Here is a 23,001-nt window from a genome sequence, read left to right on the forward strand (position 1 = left end):
GTATCAAAGGTTTGTGGCAGTCTGTCAAGCCACAGAGGTTGATACGTGCACAAAGTACTTGTGAGACAGCAAAATATGATAAAAAAAACAAATACACATGAAACCAAATATCTATGAAATGTATAACATTGATTGCTCGAGTACATGCGATACAAAAACCCATACACTGGGATCAAATAGAAATTTAAACACTAGGAAAACCTTGTTGGGTATTGGAGGTATTCATAGCCTCAATAGATGATATGGTGCGCATCGTAGAGCACCAAATTGTTATTCATAACAGGTTTTACAGATGCAATTCAATTCCTATTCAATAATATGAATTCACTTGATTGCATATTGCCACAATGAAACACTCGTTCGGCTTTTCATACATAGTAAAATCATCAGGTTGGAGAAATAGAAACATATGAAATCAGTACATGAAAAAAAAGAGATACGGAGTGCATGAGAGCGAGAGAAACAAAAAGAGACAAAGAGAGAGAGAGAGAGAGTATGCCAAGCATGATGTTCTGATTTGATTTCGCCGCTTCACTTACACCCGCATAAAAATGTCTTCCTATCTACGACTGTGTATGCGATCATCATATTCGTAAGCAGTAAACACTTCCACTCTGGCAACGGCAAATGCATAGAATATCATCGGCAGAATATCATTATCATTACCATTATAAATTTTTTTCTTCTTGCGTTCTTCATTCGTTTGTTCATCGTTGCTTAACCATTCACAATATTCATCGTTGATGTTTGCATATTCTGCATGATTTACTGGCTACACGTTCATCTATCTGATTCATAGTTTCAATGGCAATGGCATCGGTGATGGCAACAACAATATCTATCAAGAAGTGACTAAAAAAATGACAAAAGCCAATACACAAAGCTAAAATGAATGGAAATAAAAAAAAACAACGTATCAAATAAGTTCAGTGCATCGATTTCACTATTCATTTCGTATTCAAGTACAAAGTAAATTAAGTCAATAGGTGCATTCATATTCAAGTCTGTGAAAACACACACACACGGATGGAATAGAAGAAAGCAATTGAGGATATATGGATGTGGACCGTGAAAACAACAAAAACCAAAGCCTGCTGCAATGATAGTCAATGTGTTGCATACTTTAACAGAAGCGCACACAGTGAATGAACCATATGACAATGAGAAGAAAAAAATGGATGTCATATTATGTGTTTTACATACTGAAAAGAATCGCAGCTCAGCGTTTGAGAAATATGAAACAATTTTCTACTACTGTTCTCTATCTCTTTGTAGTTATTTCATCGTCAATATTATTGGCTATATATAAACTGGGAACAGGCGATGTATAAGTATCGACGGACATACAAGCGATGTATTAAATTCATCGATGACGTCTTGATTTGAAAATGCGATTTATAAATGTTTCATTCTACCCGTGTGTCTGTTGCAATGATACACAGTGTGCATTACCATGTCATGCAAGGAAGAGAACGAAAAATAGAGATAGATATGCTAAGAATTATCATACTCTTAGCAAACACAGATGGCAAAATCAAATGTAATCAGAGTAAAATGACATTTTACCATCTATACGGAATTACTATCAAGTGATAAAATTTGTAGAGACAGCAAACAATTTGAGATTACAATTTTGCGTCAACAACAGTCTTTCTTTCCAACGTGTCTCTGTGAATTTGGCTTGTCCAAATTTGTCTCTTTCTGGTATTTTTTGTGAATTTTAACTCAAAAAATCCAAATTATTTAGGTAGATCCAGTATTCTGGCTATGTTTAGATTGTAAAACAATTGTAATGTTAGATTTTTAGCATTACAGGTAATATCTAATGCAATTGTAGTAGCTATTATAAGCAAGTAAAGTTATCGTAATAGTTAATAACATTACAATTTTAATGCCGGTAAATCCGTATCTATTGCGTATGCTCATACAAATTAAAGGTAAATTAACCTGAGCAACGAGAAACTATGGATATTACTGAAAAGTAGACCTAGTATGCTCCCCGTACAAATCCAATGCTCATACAGCTCAACATAGACATTAAACGAAGGAGAACCGTCTTGCGTACGACGCAAATAGCTATATAAATTTCAACATTACGGAATTGCCCAGATAAAATGTCTCAAAAGTAATCAAAATCCGACAAGCCCAATTCAGACCATTGCAGAAATGTTCATTGAATAAATATGTGATGACTGATAAAAATACATAATAATTATTTGTCGATGGTTAGTTTTCTTCAATTTAACAGAAATTTCCCCCAAAATGGAAATCGGCTGGATTTGGAGCCGATTCAAAAATGAAATATGAATGAATAATTGCGATAGGCGAAGAGAATGCGATACGGATTAATCATTCGTTGTAAATTTATACAAAGTTCCAGCATAAAATGTTGGGCGCTTTCTGGTGTGCAAAATAAAGATTTGCTCAAATCAAATGCTCAATGAATTGAGAGAAGTCCAACATATTTATTGTTCATTGATAAAACAAAATTGCGCATTTTCTCTTGTTATTCAATTTATAAAATGAAATATATTTTCACACCTGCGTAATGGATTAAGAGAACACGGTCGGTTTTGTAGTCACCAAACGTACATTCGATTACATAAATTATGGCGACAAATTTGTGCAAACGATGGTTTATAGCATTTAGTATTTTAAGCATAAACACAGGCGTTTTTGCGTAATGCATTTCAATAGGCTTTCTCAAAACGGTTTTCATGAACAAAGGAATGGAATCCCAACAAACATTATTTGTTTCGAGTTCGATTGTGTTTCAGTTTGTTCTTCTACTAAAAATTCAACCAAAAGAGATTAAATGATTTGTGAAATGATGAGTCGCAAAGAAAGCGACTTTTGATAAAAAGGCCTTTTCTAGCTAACGTTTCTTTTATCAAAGTCTTTCAGTTTTTTTGGCATTTTAATCAGAGATATTTATTGATTGGTTTTCTTCTATAAACCACATCCAATGGTTAAACATAATTTTAGTAAACATTTCCAAATAACCACATCACCATAGAATTAACCGCATTTAGTTGAAACAATGAAATTCCTTTTAAAAGTGGTTACATCTCAAGTCTCATCTTTCGATTGCTCTCGTATGTGATGAGTCTTAACAGCCGAGAGTGGCCGTTATATTTTAGACAGGGCTTTAGTTCGAAATACCATACAATCCCCGTTGATATTAATTACCGAATGCGAATGTTAACCGATTGAAATTTAACATTCAACCATTCCATACGAATTAAGCTGTTGTTCTTTCTCAACTACCTACTACCTGCTATAACACGTAATATGGTTGAAACATTATCGGGTTTTATGCGTTCTGATACAACGATAAATTATTTTATTTCCTACATGTGACTATGATTTGTATTATGATTTCCATTCAATGTGTGAGAAAAGAAAACGAGAGAGCATTTTTCTCACAAAAAGAAACATGCCAAACTGAACCGCATTTTCTATTGACTAATTGCCTTACAAATCAATTGGTTTTTCGTTCACAATATTTTATGTAAGAGTTTTGTTGGATTCTTCTATTTTGCTATCTATCGATGGGAATTGAATGCGAAATTTTCTTATCAGTGCCCGCAAATGAAGTCCATGAAAATGGACAGTGGTATTCATTATATACCGGTTTATTGTATCGGTATTCCTGTGTATTGAGTATTTGTGAAAGCGAAATATAGAGAGTTCGGGTGAAAGAGAGAGATGATTCTGCTTTATATCGGATTGGTGTTTGTGTTATCGAATCGACTCACGTTCACCTTGTTAGTTGATTATTCTTGAAAAATTCGACTTCATTTGATTGGATTCGATTTTGCGCATACAAAACTCAATTCGACCAGCTAAAACTCAAACCAAATGATAGTTTATGGTTTTTATATCGAACCTGAGAAACTTGTACACAAACACACATATGTACTAGGTATTTTCCTTTATTATAAAAATAAACACAGGTTTCTTTCATTCATTTTCTGGTGAGTTCGAAAAATTTTCCGTTTTTTTTTTTGTTCCTTCGTGATTCTCTTTTATGGTTTTGCACGGTAATGTCAACAGTATTGAGGAAAAAATTATATTGGCACAAAGTAAAAAAAAAAAAACAAAATAAAATAAAAAAACAATGAAACATGTTGAAACGTGAGATAGAGAGAATTGTGCACATTTTGTGTTATGAACTAAATGTTGAATGCTTTGATTCAGTGCAATTTGGTTCACATTCCACAATACTTTACATTTCTTTGGTGCGGTCAGTCTGGCTGGCTAACAGAGAACCCTCATAAATACAGTTGGACTGTGTGTTTTCTTTCGCTTATGTATTGTCATTGAAGGCCTTAAGTTTTTAATGGTTTTTGTGAATGTTGAACGAAGAGTCAGCCATATATTGCATATGCTTTTCACGCATTCATTTCTTATGCTTGCCATCGTTTGCATTGAACGGCACTGCTATGCAAAGCATGTTTGTGCAGAAACTTGCAAATTTTCTTTTTTGTTAATTATTTTTTACCCACTCATGGCATTTAGTTGAAGTAACAAATAGATGTGTGTTCATCAAAATTAAACTCATTATTATAAAGTTTTCCGGCTTTTCGAAACTTAATTTGTTTTGTTGAAAACACCCGTTTTGGCACATAAGTAATACGGAGAAAGGAAAAAAAAATGCGTTGCCTTTATTCCTGCATTCGGAATATAGACGTGTGCATTGTATGAAATACCATACAACAAACTGTGATCCATATTGTAGTTTGAGGGACAACAGCGAAAAGAAAATGCTGTAGCAAGAGTTGTTTGCTAAGAAAAACACTTTACTTTTTAATTTTGCACGTTCTTTTTGCAGTCGTACCACTTTTGAATGCCCAGACGTATGGTACATTTGCAATCGATTTGTCTGTATGTTATTTTACTGTTGCCATTTTCATTTCCATTTGCTTCGTTGCAACCATTAAACAAGTAATAATGCTGATTACTTGAATGTCGCGAAAGCGGACAACACATACAGTTTTTTTTTCTTCTTCTTTTAGCCCAACACAGTTTTTGCACTTTCGCCAGATTTAGTTTGTCTCCTTATAAGCTTCTACTCAGACTACTCGGTTCTTTCATAATTTTTCTTTTGTTTCAACATTGCCTTTACATGGGCTTACAATATCGGGCTACTCTCGGTTACTGCCATTACTAATGCTGTAACTGTAAGTTAAACCTAGTTTGAAACAAATTTACAATTCGAGCGTCTGCATGTTATTGCTTGAAGTCATCCTCATTTGCTTGTTGTTTAGATGGCTTTCTACATGCTTATTTATACTTTCAATTTTATTTGCATTTTGAAAAAACCCCTCCAACACAATTTCTCTCTTGCAAGGAGAGATATTTAATTAAATGCGACTCTTTTTAGAGCCAGTTTCTTCTGGCATTGTTTTAAAATCTCATGTAGCCACAAACTAAGTGATGCAATATGATCATCCATTTGAAAGATTTCTTTTTCGTATTATACCTTTGGTGTTTTGTGTTTTTCTTTATGTTGCTAATGTGTTTGTTGTTGCAAATTTCATTTACCAAATGTTTGAATGCAATACACACACACATACAAGTGCACAACAAAAAGAAAAACTTTTTCGAAGTTTTCAACTAAAGGAAACTAAAGTTGAAAGAGTGCACAGAGTTTGAACGATGGTCAGCGCGCATGACTCTGAGACAATGACAGATTTTTAACGCATTGGAATCATTCCAATTTAGATTGAGTTGGATTTCATACATACGTATGCTGCACAACTCTCTACTTATTGTACGTTAACAATTTAAACACAAAGTGCGAACACATTTTCCCTGCCATCGCGTACGACCACAAACATTTGCCAATAAATCTTGCATCATTTGGCATCACATTTCTTGGCACTGTATCGATTTATGCGAACATTTCATCTTTCTTTCAAACACTGCTCCCCATGTAAGTGGAAAGACGTTTGGAAATAGTAAGAAAATTATTTTAAAAAAACAAGAGTAGACTTTCTCCGCTTAAAGATGTGCGCTTACCTTATTTTTGTTTCTTCCTCCATCTCCATTCATAAACTAAATATATAATAAGTACAATTTACAAAACACTTACTGTTGAATGTCAGACATTTAAAGTAAATTAAGCAATTGATATTTAAAGATGTATTTACCGTGTTTTAATGTCTATTGAGACCAATGAAGTAGGTCATAAAACAAACATAATGTGATTGCTGTTGTCCATTTTTTGTTGCTTGTTTGTTTCATCATTATTTAGAATATTTTTTTTTTACTAAAGTGTCGGTCGCATCTTTGTTACATACACAAGCGACGAAGAAGAAGAAGAAAAAATTACGCACACAAATGGATAATAAGTAAATTGTACGTTGTTTTCATTTCGTCAAAGTCGTTGTTTAGGTCACAAAGCACATTCTGTGTAAAGCACAAAGCACATATTAGGGACCAACGATGAATGTCATATTTATTTGCACACCAAATAATTGATAATTTCCCATTTTATGGAGTGTTCACTGCAGACGGTGTTGTTGTTCCCTCTGCCACAGTTCATGATAAGTTTTAGTCTGTGCATTGTGACCTCCCTGAGAGAGCCGCCGAAGGAGAAAAAAAAACATGAAATTTTCGGCTCGTTATTTTCGCGATATTTTCTTTGCATGAAAGTTGTTGTTGTTGCTGCTGTTTTTCGGCAACTTTATTCGTCACATTGAAACTGGGTTAATGCCTGCCATTTAATATATTTAAATTTGCATTTTCCTAATTAAATTACAAAAAGTATTAATATTTTATTGTTTTATTTGGTGTTTTGGGCAGAATTACCAGTCGATCCAATCCGTTGGGACGTATTTTTGCTGTCTCTCGTTTTTGTTTTTTTTGTGAATCTCCCCGCCCCTGTCTATCTCTCTCTCTCTGTGTGTGTGTTTTTTACTCTCATCTCCATTTGCGAAAGCAACACTGTGTGCACAGTTGCGTTCTGTTGGCGTCAGTGGTTCCATTTCGTTGAATTTTTCCGGCAACTCGTGCTGTTTCTCCCCTTTCACGTCGTCGTCGGTCGAGTTGAAATATACAATTGTATCTTTGTATGTGTGTATGTATAAAAAGCAGCATAATTTTAATTGGAACTTGACGAAAATTAACGCGTTTTCGAATACATTGCAACGTCAGTACAGTGCATACATTGGCGCACAGTTGCATTTAACATTGGCAAAAGTTTGGCCGAACAGCAATCAAGTGAATGAAAATTTAATTCGCAAACCATTAGGCGATTGGATTATTTTACTCCAAATACTTTCGGCTGAATGCGTGCTCACAAGTGCACACCAAAAACCGAGTAAGCTAATTTCACAACGAAAAAGCAATTACATGTTAATGAGCAAATGATTGAATATTTTTTTTTTTTTTTGCAGGGGAGAGAGAGTGTTGAAAAAAAAAAACGCCATCGATTATTCCATCATAAATTTTATTTACGGTCTTATTGTTCACATACAGATTTGTTTCCTTATTATTATAAGAATAATAATATTTATTTACTTTGTTGAATTTCAAAAAAAAAAAAAAAAAACATTGTAATACCCATTTAGTGGCATTTGACCACGGGATTTTAATCCAATGATTTCCAATGGATTTTGGAAAAGGTAGTTTAAGCGGCGCACTTTTATTTCACACAGTGGCTCTCTGTTACTCAAATGTCCATGGCACGGAAGCAAAGAGTTTGTTTCGCATTTTACTATATATCAATGCTTGTACATAATATTGATTTTAACATTTTGATTCCAGTTGTTTTGTAAGTGTTTTTTTTTAGTATTTGTTACTTGTTTTTTTTTCATTTCATTTAAAGTGTATATGTGTTAATGACACTCCCGTTCTGAACGGCCGTTTGCATTACAATATTTTTTCAATCAATGCACGCAATATCCATTTATATAATTTTACTTTTGCAATGTTTATCATTAATTAACACATTACGTTAAATATAAGTCTTAAATCATTTTGTTATTGATTTTTATTCTCATTTAAAATGTATAAATATCTTTGTATTCGTTTTTTTTTTTTGTTTTTTCTTTTAATTTTAGTTTATCATTAGTTTAATTGGCTAAATTATGTTCATTTGTGTGTGTGTGTGTCGGCATTGACAGTATATCTCCCACAATCGTATGACAATAATGCTACGAACTTATTTTGTTTAGGTTTTAACTAGTTTATATGCTTTTAGTTAATGTCAGCAATGAAATATGTTCATCTTTTTTGTTGCCCCTCAATTATATTTCGTCAATTAAATATATCCTGATTGAATTTGATTAGTCTACCACATTTTGATTTTCTTAAGCCTATAAACTTGACATGAATGTTAATGCGTTTATCAAATAAATCGTAAGTTATCTTTGGCTTTTCTTTGCACCACAAATCATTTAAAGAAAAAGAACCAAATTTAAAGAAAAAAAGTGAACAAAATATCAACGATCAATTTTGATAAGACTTTCGAATGGATATCGAATGCAATTTATGCTCGTGTGAATATACAAAAATGATCCGAAACAAATTCATGAATGATGCAAAGATCCGGTAAATCAAGTTAAAACAATGACGAAAAAATATCCCTTCAAATTGGTTTGGGTTCAGCGTTAAATCCTGATAATAACTGACAGAGAACTCGATGTGAGGCCGTAATTGAACATTGAAACATTTATCATTTAGTTTTTAAGTAAATATATTCAATTTGGTTTTTTTTTCGTAATTCATTTTAAATCTAAGTAGAGCTTTCTCTAAGAAACTCCAAGGAAGAAACAAACGGAATAAGTGAAAAGCACATAGTTTTGACGGAGAAATATATTAAGATCTACGAAGAATATTCATAGAATTGAGAAGCGTTGAGATTTATTTTTTTAAAAAACATTTTTTGTTCTCATTTGATTGATTGATAAATTGCTTAACTATGCAAACATTGGTTTAGCTTTGATTTTAAATTACACGCTAAGCCAATTGGTAAACATATACAATGTCCATGTAATTTGGCCAATAATCAGAAAATCCCCAGTTTTTTCCATGTTGAAATAGAACAGTAGTGGAAAATGTTGCAACCAATTAATTAATTTCCATGAAAATGTAAATCTAAATTTCAATGCCAATGAGTTGCTCTCGAGCTTTCTATAGCTTTTTGATAAGCGATTTTAATTTTTTTAATAATAATCATATCATCATCATTATAATTATAGTAATAATCAAATAGCAGCAGGTTAGCCATTCATTTCACAATTACACACAATTTAAGTTCATAATTCATGTGATTATCCTAGGATGTCAGCTGTTTCAAGAATAATTCGTAACAATATCATATATAAATATTTGAATAGTTTTTTTTTTTTTGTTGGGTTTGTGTGTGTGTTAATTTGTTTTTTTTTTCATATGCTTTTTTCCCTCTCAATTAATTATGTTTCATATTGAATTTGTGTGTATAGTATATGTCATTTTAGCATTGCAATTGATTGATTACTCTTTTTGTTGCTGACATATAATGCCATAAAATTTCAATAAAAAAAAACATTTTCTTTCCGCTGGTTTATTCACTTTTATAAAAATAAAAGTATTTGCTCTTTTTTTCTTGGTTTAAATTGTTGCTGGCATTCCTCGAAATTTGTAGTAATATATTGTGGGAATTTTTATGTTGATGCCATTCCTTTTATTCGTTTAATACATTGTTTTGCAGCTTTTATATGAACTATTGAAAAAAATAAGTGTGGAAGTGTTTGCCTGATAAAAATATCTCCCCATATTATAATGATAGTGAAAAATTGAAAATGCTTTCGTTTTATGTTGCTTGCGGTTTTTTATTAGTACTTAATCATTTTGTATTCTTATGATGATAATTCATGATTTTTTTATTAATAAATCAAAAGATTGTTTGTATAGGTGTGTGGGTGTGCAAAATATGTCGCAGAGCAAGAGATTGGAAGCAAGGGAAGAACACAAAAAGTGAGATACACATACAGTGACGCCAGAAAGTTTGGAACTACCTATAAAATGTACTTTTTTATGGTTTTTTTTATTATTCCTTTCTAAATATGAAATTCTGTTCTTATAAATGATTTTGAATCAAGAATTTGGCCGACCTTTGGTCATTTTTGGCCGATTTAAGGGCTAAATCAAAGTTGCGAACGGACCGTCGAATAAAAAAGTTATATATGTATTGAAGAGAGTTCAAATGATTTTTGGTATCCATATAATTCATTTGCGGAGTAATTTTGACGGTGGCGGGACTGTGCGGAGTTTGGCGGAGATGACATACAAACTCTGTGTGTGCGAGGGTAACAGCACTTCTATGTGTATCATTCTTACGCAGATGATTAGTAGCTTAGCTGTGTGTACGGCTACTAAGATGTTCGATTGGACAAAATAAATCTATGAACAGCAAAGAATGCTGTTGCACTCGTACACACAGCATTTGCATGCTATCTCCGCTGAACTCCGCACAGTCCCGTCATCGACAAAATTACTCCGCAAATGAGTTATATGGGTATGAAAATCGGCCGGCATTTGGCCAAAATAAGTCCTTTAAAAAGCTATGGTGGTTCCAAACTTTCTGTCGGCACTATAACCATTTTTGGATTTGCATGGATTTTTGTGTTTTTTTTTTTGTTGTGGGCGGGCGCCAATTTGTTGTTGTTCATACCATATTTTTACTTCAATTTTTCGCCTCGCACTTATTTTATGTGTATCGTTTACATAATCAAATAATTCGTAGTATAAGTTTTATTCATATATATATATATATATCATTTTCTCTATCATCTAAATTTATATGCTTATTTTCAATTTGGTTAATAATAATTTTTTAATCATGTTTATTTCGTTTCTCTGCCTTGTTCAAACATTAAATGCATTTAATTTGTATGCACTTTAACTGTTTTGTGCTCATTGATTCGTGTTCGTCAAATGAATATCCAATCCCGTAAATCGTTTACTATTGGGTGCTGTCTATTTGGGTCACAGCTCATCAACTTAATTTCATTGATTCACCACAAACTTAACTTTTCAAAAACGTCATTGCCACTCGGAATGACACAATAATCACTTGTTTAATTTTCAATTTGCCTTTCATTTGATTTTTGGTATTTCTCTCTCTCAATTCATGTATGTGTGTTGCTTAAATGTATCATTTCATTTTCTGTGCAATTACTATACCAAATGCATTAAATTAATTCCATGGATTGTTTTTCTTTTTATTTTAAATTATATTTGACTGAGTTCGCAGTATGCGTGTATGATTTATCATTAATAGGGTTGTAGTGTTGAGTGTATCTGTTTTTTTTTTTGTGTGAACGAATGTTTTTTTTTATCATATTGCCTATAATTAAATTTTTTTCATAAAATATGCATTTTTTGTATTCAATTCATTCGTTATTGTTGAACTAACATTACTTTGGATGAATGTGAAGTAAATAAAAAAAAATAATGTATTCAAATAAATTCAATACGTCACGTTTGAAATAAAAGTGTATGTGCGTTGACGCGTGTGAGAATGAGTGTGGAAAATGTGTGCCTTCATTTCAAGTATGAAAATTACCGTTGTACACCGAATGTGAAAATTCAATGGAAAAGCAGATAGAAGCGGAGGTAAAATGAACGAGAAATAAAGATAAAGAATTAAAAGAATGAATGATATAATGTTGGTATGATGTGATTTATGACTAGAGTGTTTATGTAAAGATCAATTTTTTTTCAACGATCAATACGATATCAATAGTTATGCACACAGACATCCACATTTTGCGAGGCGGAAAACTGCGGGTCAAAAGACATGGGAAAAAAAAGAGTGCTGCACGAAAAAAATGCGATCGCTTCGAGTGCATGTAGTTGTAAATGTCGTGGCAGTGTTTGATTTGTTGATGGTGTTGCTATTTGTGTTCGTTGTATAGATTTTAATTTTTTTTCCCTTTTTTTTCAATCACGGATCGAAACCGTAAAGCCTTTATGTATGCCTACGTTCTTTTTTGTGCTATATTACGATATCATTTTACAGCAAAATCGTATACATACCACACAATATTTCTTTTTTGTTCCACTTTTCGGTTCGCACACGCGCTCGCACACACTTTGCATAATTTCAAACTGATATTTACGCTCATTTATTCATACTTTCAAGACTAGTTTTTTTTGTTGCAAATTCTCAATATTTTTTTTTTCGTTTATTACGAATTTTTTTGTTTTATTTTGATTTTTTCTTTTAATTTAAATATAAAGCTCATTTACATATTTTCAAATAAAAAATAAAAGAAATAAAAAACAACAATGAAATGCCTACAAATATGCTCTTTTCCAAATTATATTTCCATGCAAGAACAACATAAATCGGTAGTTTTTTTTATTGACGACACCAAACGATTTTCAAAATCTCTCCTATTCGAAAAACTCACTGTTGCCTTTTCATTGGCTTTCATTTCCAGTTTTCGATTCTTTTGCAGCTATTGCAATATTTACCTGTTTTCAGCATTTATTTTCTTTTTTGATTAATTAACTAAGTGTCGCTTTGGCGAACTTTTTTTTTTGTTTGTTTACTCTTAATTTGTAGAAATTTCATTTTGCATAGCCATCGTTATGTTTTTTTCATTGACCAATGAATGTGATCAACTCAGTACAAAAAATGATCTCAAAATACATATATTCAATGAACTTATCAAAAGAAAAAGAAAAAATATATATAGGAAAACTCTGGTTATGTCTGGAGTTTTTCTATGAGGAAACGATATTCATTATCGAAAAAGTTTTAAAAACAAAGTCGTACACAAACATTTGAAAACAAAGTACTTATAATAAAACTTAAAAAAAGATTTCATTTAGTCAGAGTATTTTTCGTTTTGTTGTAATTTTTTGCCATTTGAAAATTGGTGAAAATATCATTATCTCGCGCGCGCGTTTGTGTGGTGTGAGTGTATGAGGAGGAGAGAGGTGGAAAATTATCAGCAACTTAAGAAGATTGGCTTGTCACAGAAAAATTTCAGTGTTTTGATTTAAATGATCTATCAATGCTTCAAAAGGAGCCGTTGAAATAGCATCAGACCCAGTGAGATGATGACATTTGACGCTGTTGCCATTGCAGCAATTGTTCGATTTGGAAGCGATGCTGAACTTGATGTAACTGTAAATAGAAATAAAAGAAAAAGAATTAGAGAAAAGTGAATCATCATTGTTTTAAATATGTATGTAAACAAGAAATTGTCCGGTCCTAAATATCCACTGCCAAAAAAAAATAGTATCATCATCAATCTGTCTGCATGAGTGTGAACAATTAAAAACAAATCAAATGAACCAGTTCGTAGATTTATTTCAGTTTTTGTGTTATATTCATATAAAAGCACGATTCTGACCTTTTTCCGAATTGTATTCTCCATGCTCAAATAATAAATAAGTGTGGAAAATGTATTGAAATATCTATCAACGTAAGCATCACCTGTTCGGCAAACAACAGAAAAACAATAATGGCAGCCGAAAAAAAAAATCAACTTTACAACTTCATATACGTATATACGGATGTTATGTGCTATTTTAAAAGCCAAAAAGGTCATCGCTAGCTGAATGTGAGAGAGTGGAGACCATTCAGTCATTCAACCAGTCGGCAAGCAACAAAAAAGAGTCAAATAAATACGAAAAGGTCCCTTTTTCAACAAAAAAAGTGGTTAAGTTTGACACATGTCAGGCTTCTTTATTGGGATTTATTACATGTTAAGGTGAATCTGGCGTGAGCGCACGACACACGTTCATCGAATCTCAGTGGCAGAGAAAAAACTGAACAATAATTTAACTGCAAGATAAAATTGTCGATTGTAATTTGTGTTTATACCCATTTGCATGTTACAACAAAAAAGGTATTGAATCACTTTTTTTGTTCATGCAATTCTCAATGGAGTCTTAAATTTTTATTTCCTATTAGTGATTGTTTTTCTTTTCAACTAATAAGTTAGGCCCATATCTCAATCGTTCATGTCGAATATAAAGTGTTTGAACGGGCTGTTGAAATGTGCTATTTATACATTTTGTTTGCATTATGGCTATGTATTTATATTTGTTTGGTTGCATTGGTGACATACAGACGCACGCAGACAACCACCATCAATTTTTTTCAATTTCAAACAATCAAAGTTAAATTGCAAAGCCAAAACTAAACGAAATTTCTCAACTTATCAGGTAATATTGGAGTCAATATCAATAAAATCGATGTGCGTTACTTCATTCTATTGCGCATTTTTACGATGCCGTTCGGTAGAATTTATCGAAATCGATTTGCATAGATACATCTTTTATGCGAATGGCATTCAGTTATTACACCCTTTGACTATGTTAACATCGGTGCGCATTTGGGCTGTGTAATGGATATTGGTTTCATGTGTTTGTGCCCACACACACACACCCACATCTACAAATTCAGTTTCTCCAACCCGTTTGCCATGCCATGTGCTTTTTATTTTCTTCATCATCATTTTCACTGAGCATCGATCGACCGTTGTCAGCTTTTATTCGAAGAGATATCATTTTGGTTTACCTGGATGTGACTGAAAAGTGAGAGTTTCTTTCCCACACACATTGAAAATGAAACAACACCAAAACTTTCAATATGCATACACACACATACTTTGAGATGGGGAACCAGAAAGTGGAAAAAGGCTCAATTTGTCCAGTGTTCAATTCAATTCTTCATCGATTCTCGAATGAACTTAGTCGGTTCATTTATTTTTGTTCACTTCAATAAACTTTATTTCGAATTTAACAGATTTTTTGGATTTTATTGAACTAAACATGCACACCATATTGTGCACATACGTTATGCACTACACACAACATAAATATGAAACAATCTTGGCATTTCATCGATATGTGTGTGGGCATGAGAGGCTTTCGTTTTTAATTTAAAAAGTATAATCGACCGGATAAAATTGGCTTACTTTATTTATAAATCACTTGCTCTTTAAATGATTGGGAGTAAAATCAACGAAAGGTAAATATTTAAATGACAAAACTGAATTTCATCAAATTGAAAAAGAATAGAAAAAGAACATGATTCGTATTGTTGTAAGTTTTCATTGCAAAATGAAAGAATCATTAGAGACAATCGTCTACTGAATATTACTCGGCTAAATGATAATTGAAAAAATATTAGCTATTTCCACGGAAACGTTTCTTGTTAATGTATGCAGCATAAATGATTGGCGTACTTAGAAACAGAAGCGTACAACAATACAATAGCATTGAAATATAGCAAGCAACATGATGCGCTTCAATTGAAAAAAAAAAAGGAAGAGAATTCTTCACTAAATGGAAAATGTTTATTACGTGATAATTGACGAAGAAGCCGTTACGAGAAAAATATACGATATTCTTCTCGCATAAATGTACAGAAGAAAAGTATGCATCGCGTGCAGCCCTTTCAAGACTATATATACGACGAGCAACACAAAAAAATTGCAAAGTGCGGTTGGAATGAAATGTAATAGCAACCCACTTACGCTTATATGCCAGGTTGACGCAATGAATAAAAATATTTAATTGCTGGTTATGCATACAATTTTCACTTGAAATATGTCGAATCCGATTGTACAATTGCAGCACACAGACTATGTACAAAATTCGGAAAGAGAAAGAGGAAAAATGTGTGTGTGCGAGAGAGAGATCGCGATAAGCAAAAGGGATAACAGAGAGAATACTTGATTTCAATTAGCTAATTTTAGATACTCGACATGAACACTTGAACAGTGACACCGGCTGTCATTTTTTGTTTCTTCCTCTGTCTCTCTCTCTCTCTGTCTCCTTCACACTTTACAGATGTTGAACCAATGAACATATTCTGAATGTGGGGGAGATTGAAAGGGAAATTCTACAACATCCTTTAAATTCCTGTTAAAATTGTTTGTTTTTGAAACACACAAAACACGACACAATTTCTACACCGCAACACGTACCCACGTCTATAATGACAACACAAGCTTAATGTGTGAACGTTTTGCATTGCTCGCATAATATGGAAACGAGTACATAACATTTTAACAATGCATGAATGTTCTGAGCATTTCGATATACTATTCGCAATAATAAACGAGAAAGACTATAAGTGCGCGTACACAAGCTGAACGGAAGGTAGAGAAATGGGAAGAGGGTATGTATATTTAAGGGAGGCACAATTGTCGATTAAATTTATGAATATTTCATTAAATTTCATAAATCCGTCGTGGAGTGATTCTAATTTTAATGAAGTCTTTATTTTACCACTTTTACTCTTGCTCACTTCAACACTCCCCTTTTTTCTCTCGTTTTATACAGACATAATTTTATTACGCTATTGTTTGGACTGGGCACAACGTAAAACAGGGGACACTGGATTCATTTCCAAAGTATTATCGAATCCTTTTTACTCTATCACTTTCCTGCTCAAAATTCAACTTTAACAAGTCAATTTTCCCATTCAGGATATTCAATACCATTTCAAAGTGCCGGATAATTGCTTGTATAGCACCATCCATTTTGCAAACGTTTTGTAAGTTATTGAATTTAATACGTTTTGCTTTGAAAGTTTTACAAGAAATTAGCGAATCGGATTTCCATCGAATAGCATTACTATTTTCACTTCTTTCGGTTCTTCGCATAGATTCTGTATGCTAATGGTGTGCATGTATGTATGTATGCTATATGGTAAAAAGAGTTATTTATAAGCTTGAAAAGAGACTTTACCATTTAACTTAATTGAATATTCATTTGTATCGTTTTGCATTCGACCGATTCAAATTGTGAGAAAAGGCATAAGTGTTCATTATGTGAATTTGTCGATTTCACAATGGCAAAGGAGAAGAAAAAAAACGCATGTTCCGTTTTATTTTTTCATGTGGAAAAACTTTAAAACTCTTTGTTTCGGATATCAACTAAAGCATGAAATGACATTGCGGTCGACCAAACAGACTAATGGTTTGCCAAGAGAAATAAACGCATTGGCATTTGGGTGCGTTATGTTGAAGAGCATATATGCTGAACCATTTTACCTAATCCAATATTCCATGAACGAACATTAAACCAAATTTAAAACATTAAAGAAGAAGAGTTTCACGCTTTTCAACCATCAATAATAAAGAAATTCGCCATTTTTTTCGGCTGAATTTAAAAAAAAAAAAAAAATGAATAAAAAAACGCACGAGAAGCTGGTGAACAAATAAAATGCAAAAATGAGCGCGTTCACCTGGAGCAATGGATTTCACTTTGGTATGTCATGGCTAAGTAGCGCACGGTTTTCATTTGTAGTTTGATCGAACCAAGAACGTGAACAAAATATGAAATTTCAAAGCTCAATTACCTACGTATATTCAGTCGCAAACACACACACACTTTTAGGAAGATACGAAGTTGAAGCCAAAAATTTATTGCTTCAAACAGACAAAACTTTTTGCATTGAAATTCATCGTGGTCGGATGGGAAATTCGAATGCGTTACTGATGAAACTAAAAAGTCATTTCGAAAACATTGCGCAAAAATTCATTGATGAAGGTGATTCAAACAACAGCAGATGTATTTTATTTATTTTTGCATTATTACCGTTCTAAGCGATTTATAAAATTAATATTTACATCTGTTGGTGCCAAAACAATACCAAAAAATTACCGGCAAGCAACAGCTCGGCGTGGGTGTGTATGTATATTTGTGTTTTAAAATATTTTGCAGGCGAATGAAACACACCAACTAATCGAAACTAAATTTAAATTCCAGATTTTCTGTTTGCAAGCCACGAATATCAACATTTGAGATGCTCGATACTTTCCCATCAACATTTGCCAGCAAAATATACAATCGCTGCACTACCACTACTACAATAGGCGGATGCTACTACCAACTATTATACTTTGGGAAATGCATTGACAACTTTTGCAACATTTCCAAATTGTACCACACTTGAAACTTTGAGTAAGTGTTTTTCATTCATCAAATAAAATGCATCTGCATACAAAACTAATTTCATGAATGCATTTCAATTGTACATTTTGGTGTCTGAATATATTTATTAACATCAACTCAATCGTGTGTCTATGGGTGTGAGTGTGCTTTTGGTTCAAAAGTTGTTTGGAGATGTATCAAAGGGTGTTTACCAAAAACTTTGCTGAAGGAACAAAAAAAAACAGCAACAATGCATTCATTTATTTTCATAAAAGCAACGGATGGTCGGAAAGAAGACATCCAAATACCTTTAAATTGAAAATGTTTGGAACAAAAATCTTGCTGCACGGTGACTTACAATCGAAATGGTTAAATCTTTTGACTTTCATAGTTTTTAGAAATAAATCTTTTATTATTTTATTAATTTGTGATCATTATTCAATGCAGAGTATGCATCTTTTGAGGTAAAGCACGGTAGTTACTGCTGAGTTCCAGGTGCTTCTGAGTTCGTATTGTAAAAAAACTAGAAATAACAACAAACATTAATACACAAGCTCACATTCACAGGGGCGCCTGTTTTTTTAAACGTTTTCACTTAAAATATGTGTAAAATTTAGATATCAGACATAGCTGTTATAGGCATCACGGAGGTACGGACATTTTTTTTGTATTCAGGTGAAAAGTTTCATGGATTAGATGCGGGCATTCAGTGATTCGGGCACTCAATAGTGCTCACACTTCCGCGGTGCCAATAATACCTCTGATGCCTTTATCCCTACTCTCCTAACCTTAAATCAATCTATTCTTTTTTATTTTTCTAATATAACGATTTTATACAATGATCGAAGGTATACTTGTTCAAAAGTTTAGCAATAATTTGTTTTGTTTTCAAAATTTAAACATTTCCAGAATTGAATTTTTCATATTAATCTATGTAGCTTGGTCGCATCAAAATTTCATGATCAAATATATCAAAAATATATCATCATGTTTGTGTATTGTATTTTGGTGCTGTGCTTGTTCGCTTATTCTTCAAATGGTGTAATCTAGTAGTTTGATGTCGAATTATTTTATGACAAAATGTTAGTTCATCGATTCATATTGCTGATGTAGAGGTAGTATGTCAGAAGTATCTTTGCATATCAATAAAATGTGTCACATTTACAGATGAAAAAAGAAGACACGTGATCATCATCTGGTCGTGTGCAGAATTTTTTGTGTCGAAACATACACAGGACAATATTAGGCACGTCATGCAAAACAAATGCTATTTTCTCACGTTATTTGGTTGTGTGTATCATGTATGTGTTTCTCTATCCCACGCTATATGTGTTGTTTAAGCAAAGTGTCAACCAAATATTTATTTGTATACTGACATCCTTCTCTGTTTTTTTTTTTCATTTACATTGGCCGAGCGGTTGATCCGGATGTTGTTAGTTTTGCGCATTTAACGGTTATATATGGATAAATGTACATGCATGACATAACGTGCTGAATGTTTATGGCATGAAAATGATTCCTGAAGCCGTTTCCTTGTTAGCTATCAAAAATCTGCATAAAAAAACTGGGAGAGGAGAAACACAAAACGCTAAACAAAAAATTTTTTATACAAAAAGCACAACAACACCAACCAAACCGAACGACCGACAGACAATCCAAAGAATTAACAGCAACAACAAAAAAAAACAATACAACTATTGCAAAACAAAACGCAGTGGCTCATGAAACAACCGAAAGAAAAGTATGAACACGTAAAATGCAGAAAACTGATATAGTTTCAAAATTCACAACCATTCATTTGTTGTATATATATAAACATATATTTGTGTGCTGGCTTTTCGTTTCGGTAACACACGTTTACAATTGGTCGTGTTGTTCATCTTTCATCTCTGGATGGTGCTAACAGCTTACAACTATGAATATTAAATGGCTTCTGAGATAATATTACGGACAAGGTGGGGAGGGGAGTCGAACACATAACATAATTGTAGTTTTGGTTAAGAAGATGACTGGGAGGAATGGGCGGGCGGGCAGACGTATTTAACGATAGTGAGCGAAAGTGACAGCAAGAGAGAAAATACTAACAAAAAAAAGACGAAAAACAGCAGCAGTCAGCAGTAGGATAAAACCGAAAAGAATGTGTTTGTCTACCGATGAATTTGCGCAAATATTTGCTACTGCTGCTAAATTCCTCTGAGAGTTTGATGGCAAAATCGTATTATGTGCAAACAACAGTAAATAAATACGTTATTCCTGAATGGTGCCATAGTTTAGTATGAATAGGTCTGTATGCTTTCAGTGTGTGTTCGGCTCTTTTCATTCTCACTATGATATTGGTATTATTATTTTTTGTCCTTCTTCATGTGCATCTCTCTATCGTATATGGAACCGTATTCCATTGTTGTGTGAGATTTTGTCAAAACGAATACGAATAGGAAGGTGAAGACGACGCCACCGACAACAACAAGAACCTCAAACAATCTACAAAGATGAAAATATTATGTGTGTATATGGTGTGCAGTTGTTTCTATATCCAATAAAAATAATAGCGGCATTAGGGAGCATTTTTCCTGATGTACTAAGGCTAAAATATAAGCACAGTATGTCGACGCTCTTGTCATCAACCTTGCAGCAAGTACAGAAAAAAGCACGATCGTCATCAGATGCGTTTGTGCCCGTGTCACAACACTCACACTAAATGTGATTTTTGTACGAAAAAGCTCGAATTCACTCATTCACTCTCTTTCTTTTGCTCGCTGAGTCGTTTTTTTGTTGTTGTTGCTTCATCCATGCAGTAGCCATTAATTTAAATGCACACGTACGAAATAGTGGTTTGACTAAGCTCTGCTTTTCGTTTTAGACACATACCGAAAGCAAATAGAACTTCGTGTTGTTTCGTATGATTTTGGGGTTTCGCTGGATTAGATACTTTTTGCTACTAACAGCGATGCACCTCTTATGCTACATTTTCAACGCCTTTTCATTCAAATTTGCATGCAAACTTTGCATCAAGCGCAAAATAGCCGAGACAGAAGAAGATGAGCAAGGTCTGAATATATTGTATGACGTTTACATTTTTTATCATTTGCACAATATAGCATTGAGCTTATTTCTTGATTTTTGATACCGTAATCAGTTGCTGTATAAACAGGTCATCGCAATCTACATTTTGTCTCGATTTTTCTATCATGTGCGCAACAAAATCTTTAGACATTGACACAGAAATGAATAGTCCGAATGATTTGTAAGACATCTACTTCTGTGGCATTGCAAATGTTAAGTTTTACAATTGATATGCACTGTCGACTATATTTGACAGTTTGGTATTGATGTGACCGTTGATAAAAGATTCAAATGTTGTTGACAGTATAATATGCAAACAGCTGCACTTTTCCAATATGTCGTCGGTTGATTGGGTCAACAGTTTTTTTTTTGTTTGCAAGATTATTATAACATTGACAGAAGAACAGCGAGGAGTACTCATTAAAATTAATTTATCGCATCCATCACATATGGATGGACCGGACTTAGAGAATATATAGGCTGGGCCCATTTCACCAAATAGTTTATTCGCGCATTTCTCACTATTTGAATCAAAGCGTTAAAAGAATTGTGAGATCTCGTCTCACAAAACAATTTTCACTTCAACAAATGAGTGGTCCATTTAAAAACTGTTGCTATTGAAATAGGTTTTCAGTTTCTGTCAATGGCATGGAAATTCACATTTTAGTTTGATAGCTGGCTAACTCTTTGGTTTTGTACTTTATTGAATGTTCTCACTTAAAATAGATTGTGAGAAAATCTCAGGTGAAACTTTTTGGCTACAGGGCATATCTTCCCCGGTTACAATTTCCCCAAACTTCGGTCATAATTTCCCAAATTTTTAAAAAAATGTCTGGAGAAACTATATCCATTCAGTTTTGGATATAAATTCTCCATCAGTTTGGTAATATTTTCCCCGGGAAATTACGTCCAAACCAAATTGGAAATAGTCTCCCCGGGTTTTTGGCCATAATTTCCCGAAAATAAAATATTTTTCTTGGGGAAAATATGACCAAATTTTAAAAGGAATTTTTTTTTTCAATATTTCGGACATAAATTCTCCATTAGATTTGTATGGGGGAAATTGTGACCGGGGAAAATATGACCGGTCACCAAACTTTTTGATGTAATTGGGCCCTGACATGTTAGTTGCAGAATGATTGAATTTACTCCCAGATAACATCTTAATATACACCTACCTCTGGCTGGTACTGGATCACTTGGTTTTGCGCCCAATTCCAATTCAGTGCTTTCCAAATATAAATTTGGTATCTCTGCCATGCATCTTAATGTAAGTCCGCCAGTTGTTAACGGTGGCGAACCATGGAAATGTGAACTTTGTAGCTGTAGCCTAAGGTTAATGTGCGTTGCTACTAAATTATCAGTTGTTGTTATATACTGCGGTTCGGCTGCATATTGCTGTTTAAAAAAGACACAAAAGAGAATAACAAACACAATTTAAAATAAAAATCATAGAATCAAATATATTTTTTGAAAGTGTAAAAAGAAAACGTTTGAAATATGGAATATCATTGGATTTGCTGAGCTTTATACTTTATTTCGATCAATTTATTTGAAATTTATGCTAACGATTAAATTGATTTCAATAATAATCATTACTATTGAATGCAGTGGTTTCACGAAAAGTTTCAACAAAAAAAGCGTTTAATCAACTCTGTACTCACAGAAAAAGTGGAGACGGTTTTTCCGCAAATTATTGCAGAAACAGCAGAGCAGCACTAAAAACGTGTTTTTTGTAGCTTATTTTGACAGCTCCGTACAAATGTGTATATTTTGACGTTTGACATTATTTGTCATCAGTTAGACAAAAAATTAGAGTCAATGTAAGTATTTATTTTTTGAATAATTTTTGTAATGTCGTTTTTGCAAATTAAATATCCTCATTTTTGACACAAAAAAAAGTATTTTTAATAGCGTTGTTGTTGTTTTTGTTTTCTTTTGATTTATAAATTACAATGACATACTTGATGTGATGACATACGTATTCATTACAATACATAATGCACATTCATATTTTGTGGGATTCTGGAATCAATACAT

At 33.0% G+C, this 23,001-nt stretch overlaps 1 protein-coding gene across 3 annotated transcripts in view; it reads right to left on the reverse strand.

The window, feature by feature from the left end:
- Positions 1 to 12,761: 12,761 nt before the first annotated feature.
- LOC116338489 overlaps positions 12,762 to 23,001 on the reverse strand; it is a 241,244-nt gene continuing 231,004 nt past the window's right edge. For all 3 annotated transcript variants that reach the window (XM_031763790.1, XM_031763789.1, XM_031763791.1), the window contains exons 6-7: positions 22,140 to 22,359; positions 12,762 to 13,129 (exon numbers count right to left, since the gene is read on the reverse strand). In XM_031763790.1, the coding sequence (XP_031619650.1) occupies positions 13,014 to 13,129; positions 22,140 to 22,359 (336 nt within the window). In that variant the 3' untranslated portion in view covers positions 12,762 to 13,013. The remainder of the gene's footprint in view (positions 13,130 to 22,139; positions 22,360 to 23,001) is intronic.

Source organism: Contarinia nasturtii, unplaced genomic scaffold, assembly GCF_009176525.2.
Source record: "Contarinia nasturtii isolate CC-2019 unplaced genomic scaffold, AAFC_CNas_1.1 Cnas_scaffold_414, whole genome shotgun sequence".
Classification (NCBI taxonomy): Eukaryota; Metazoa; Arthropoda; class Insecta; order Diptera; family Cecidomyiidae; genus Contarinia; species Contarinia nasturtii.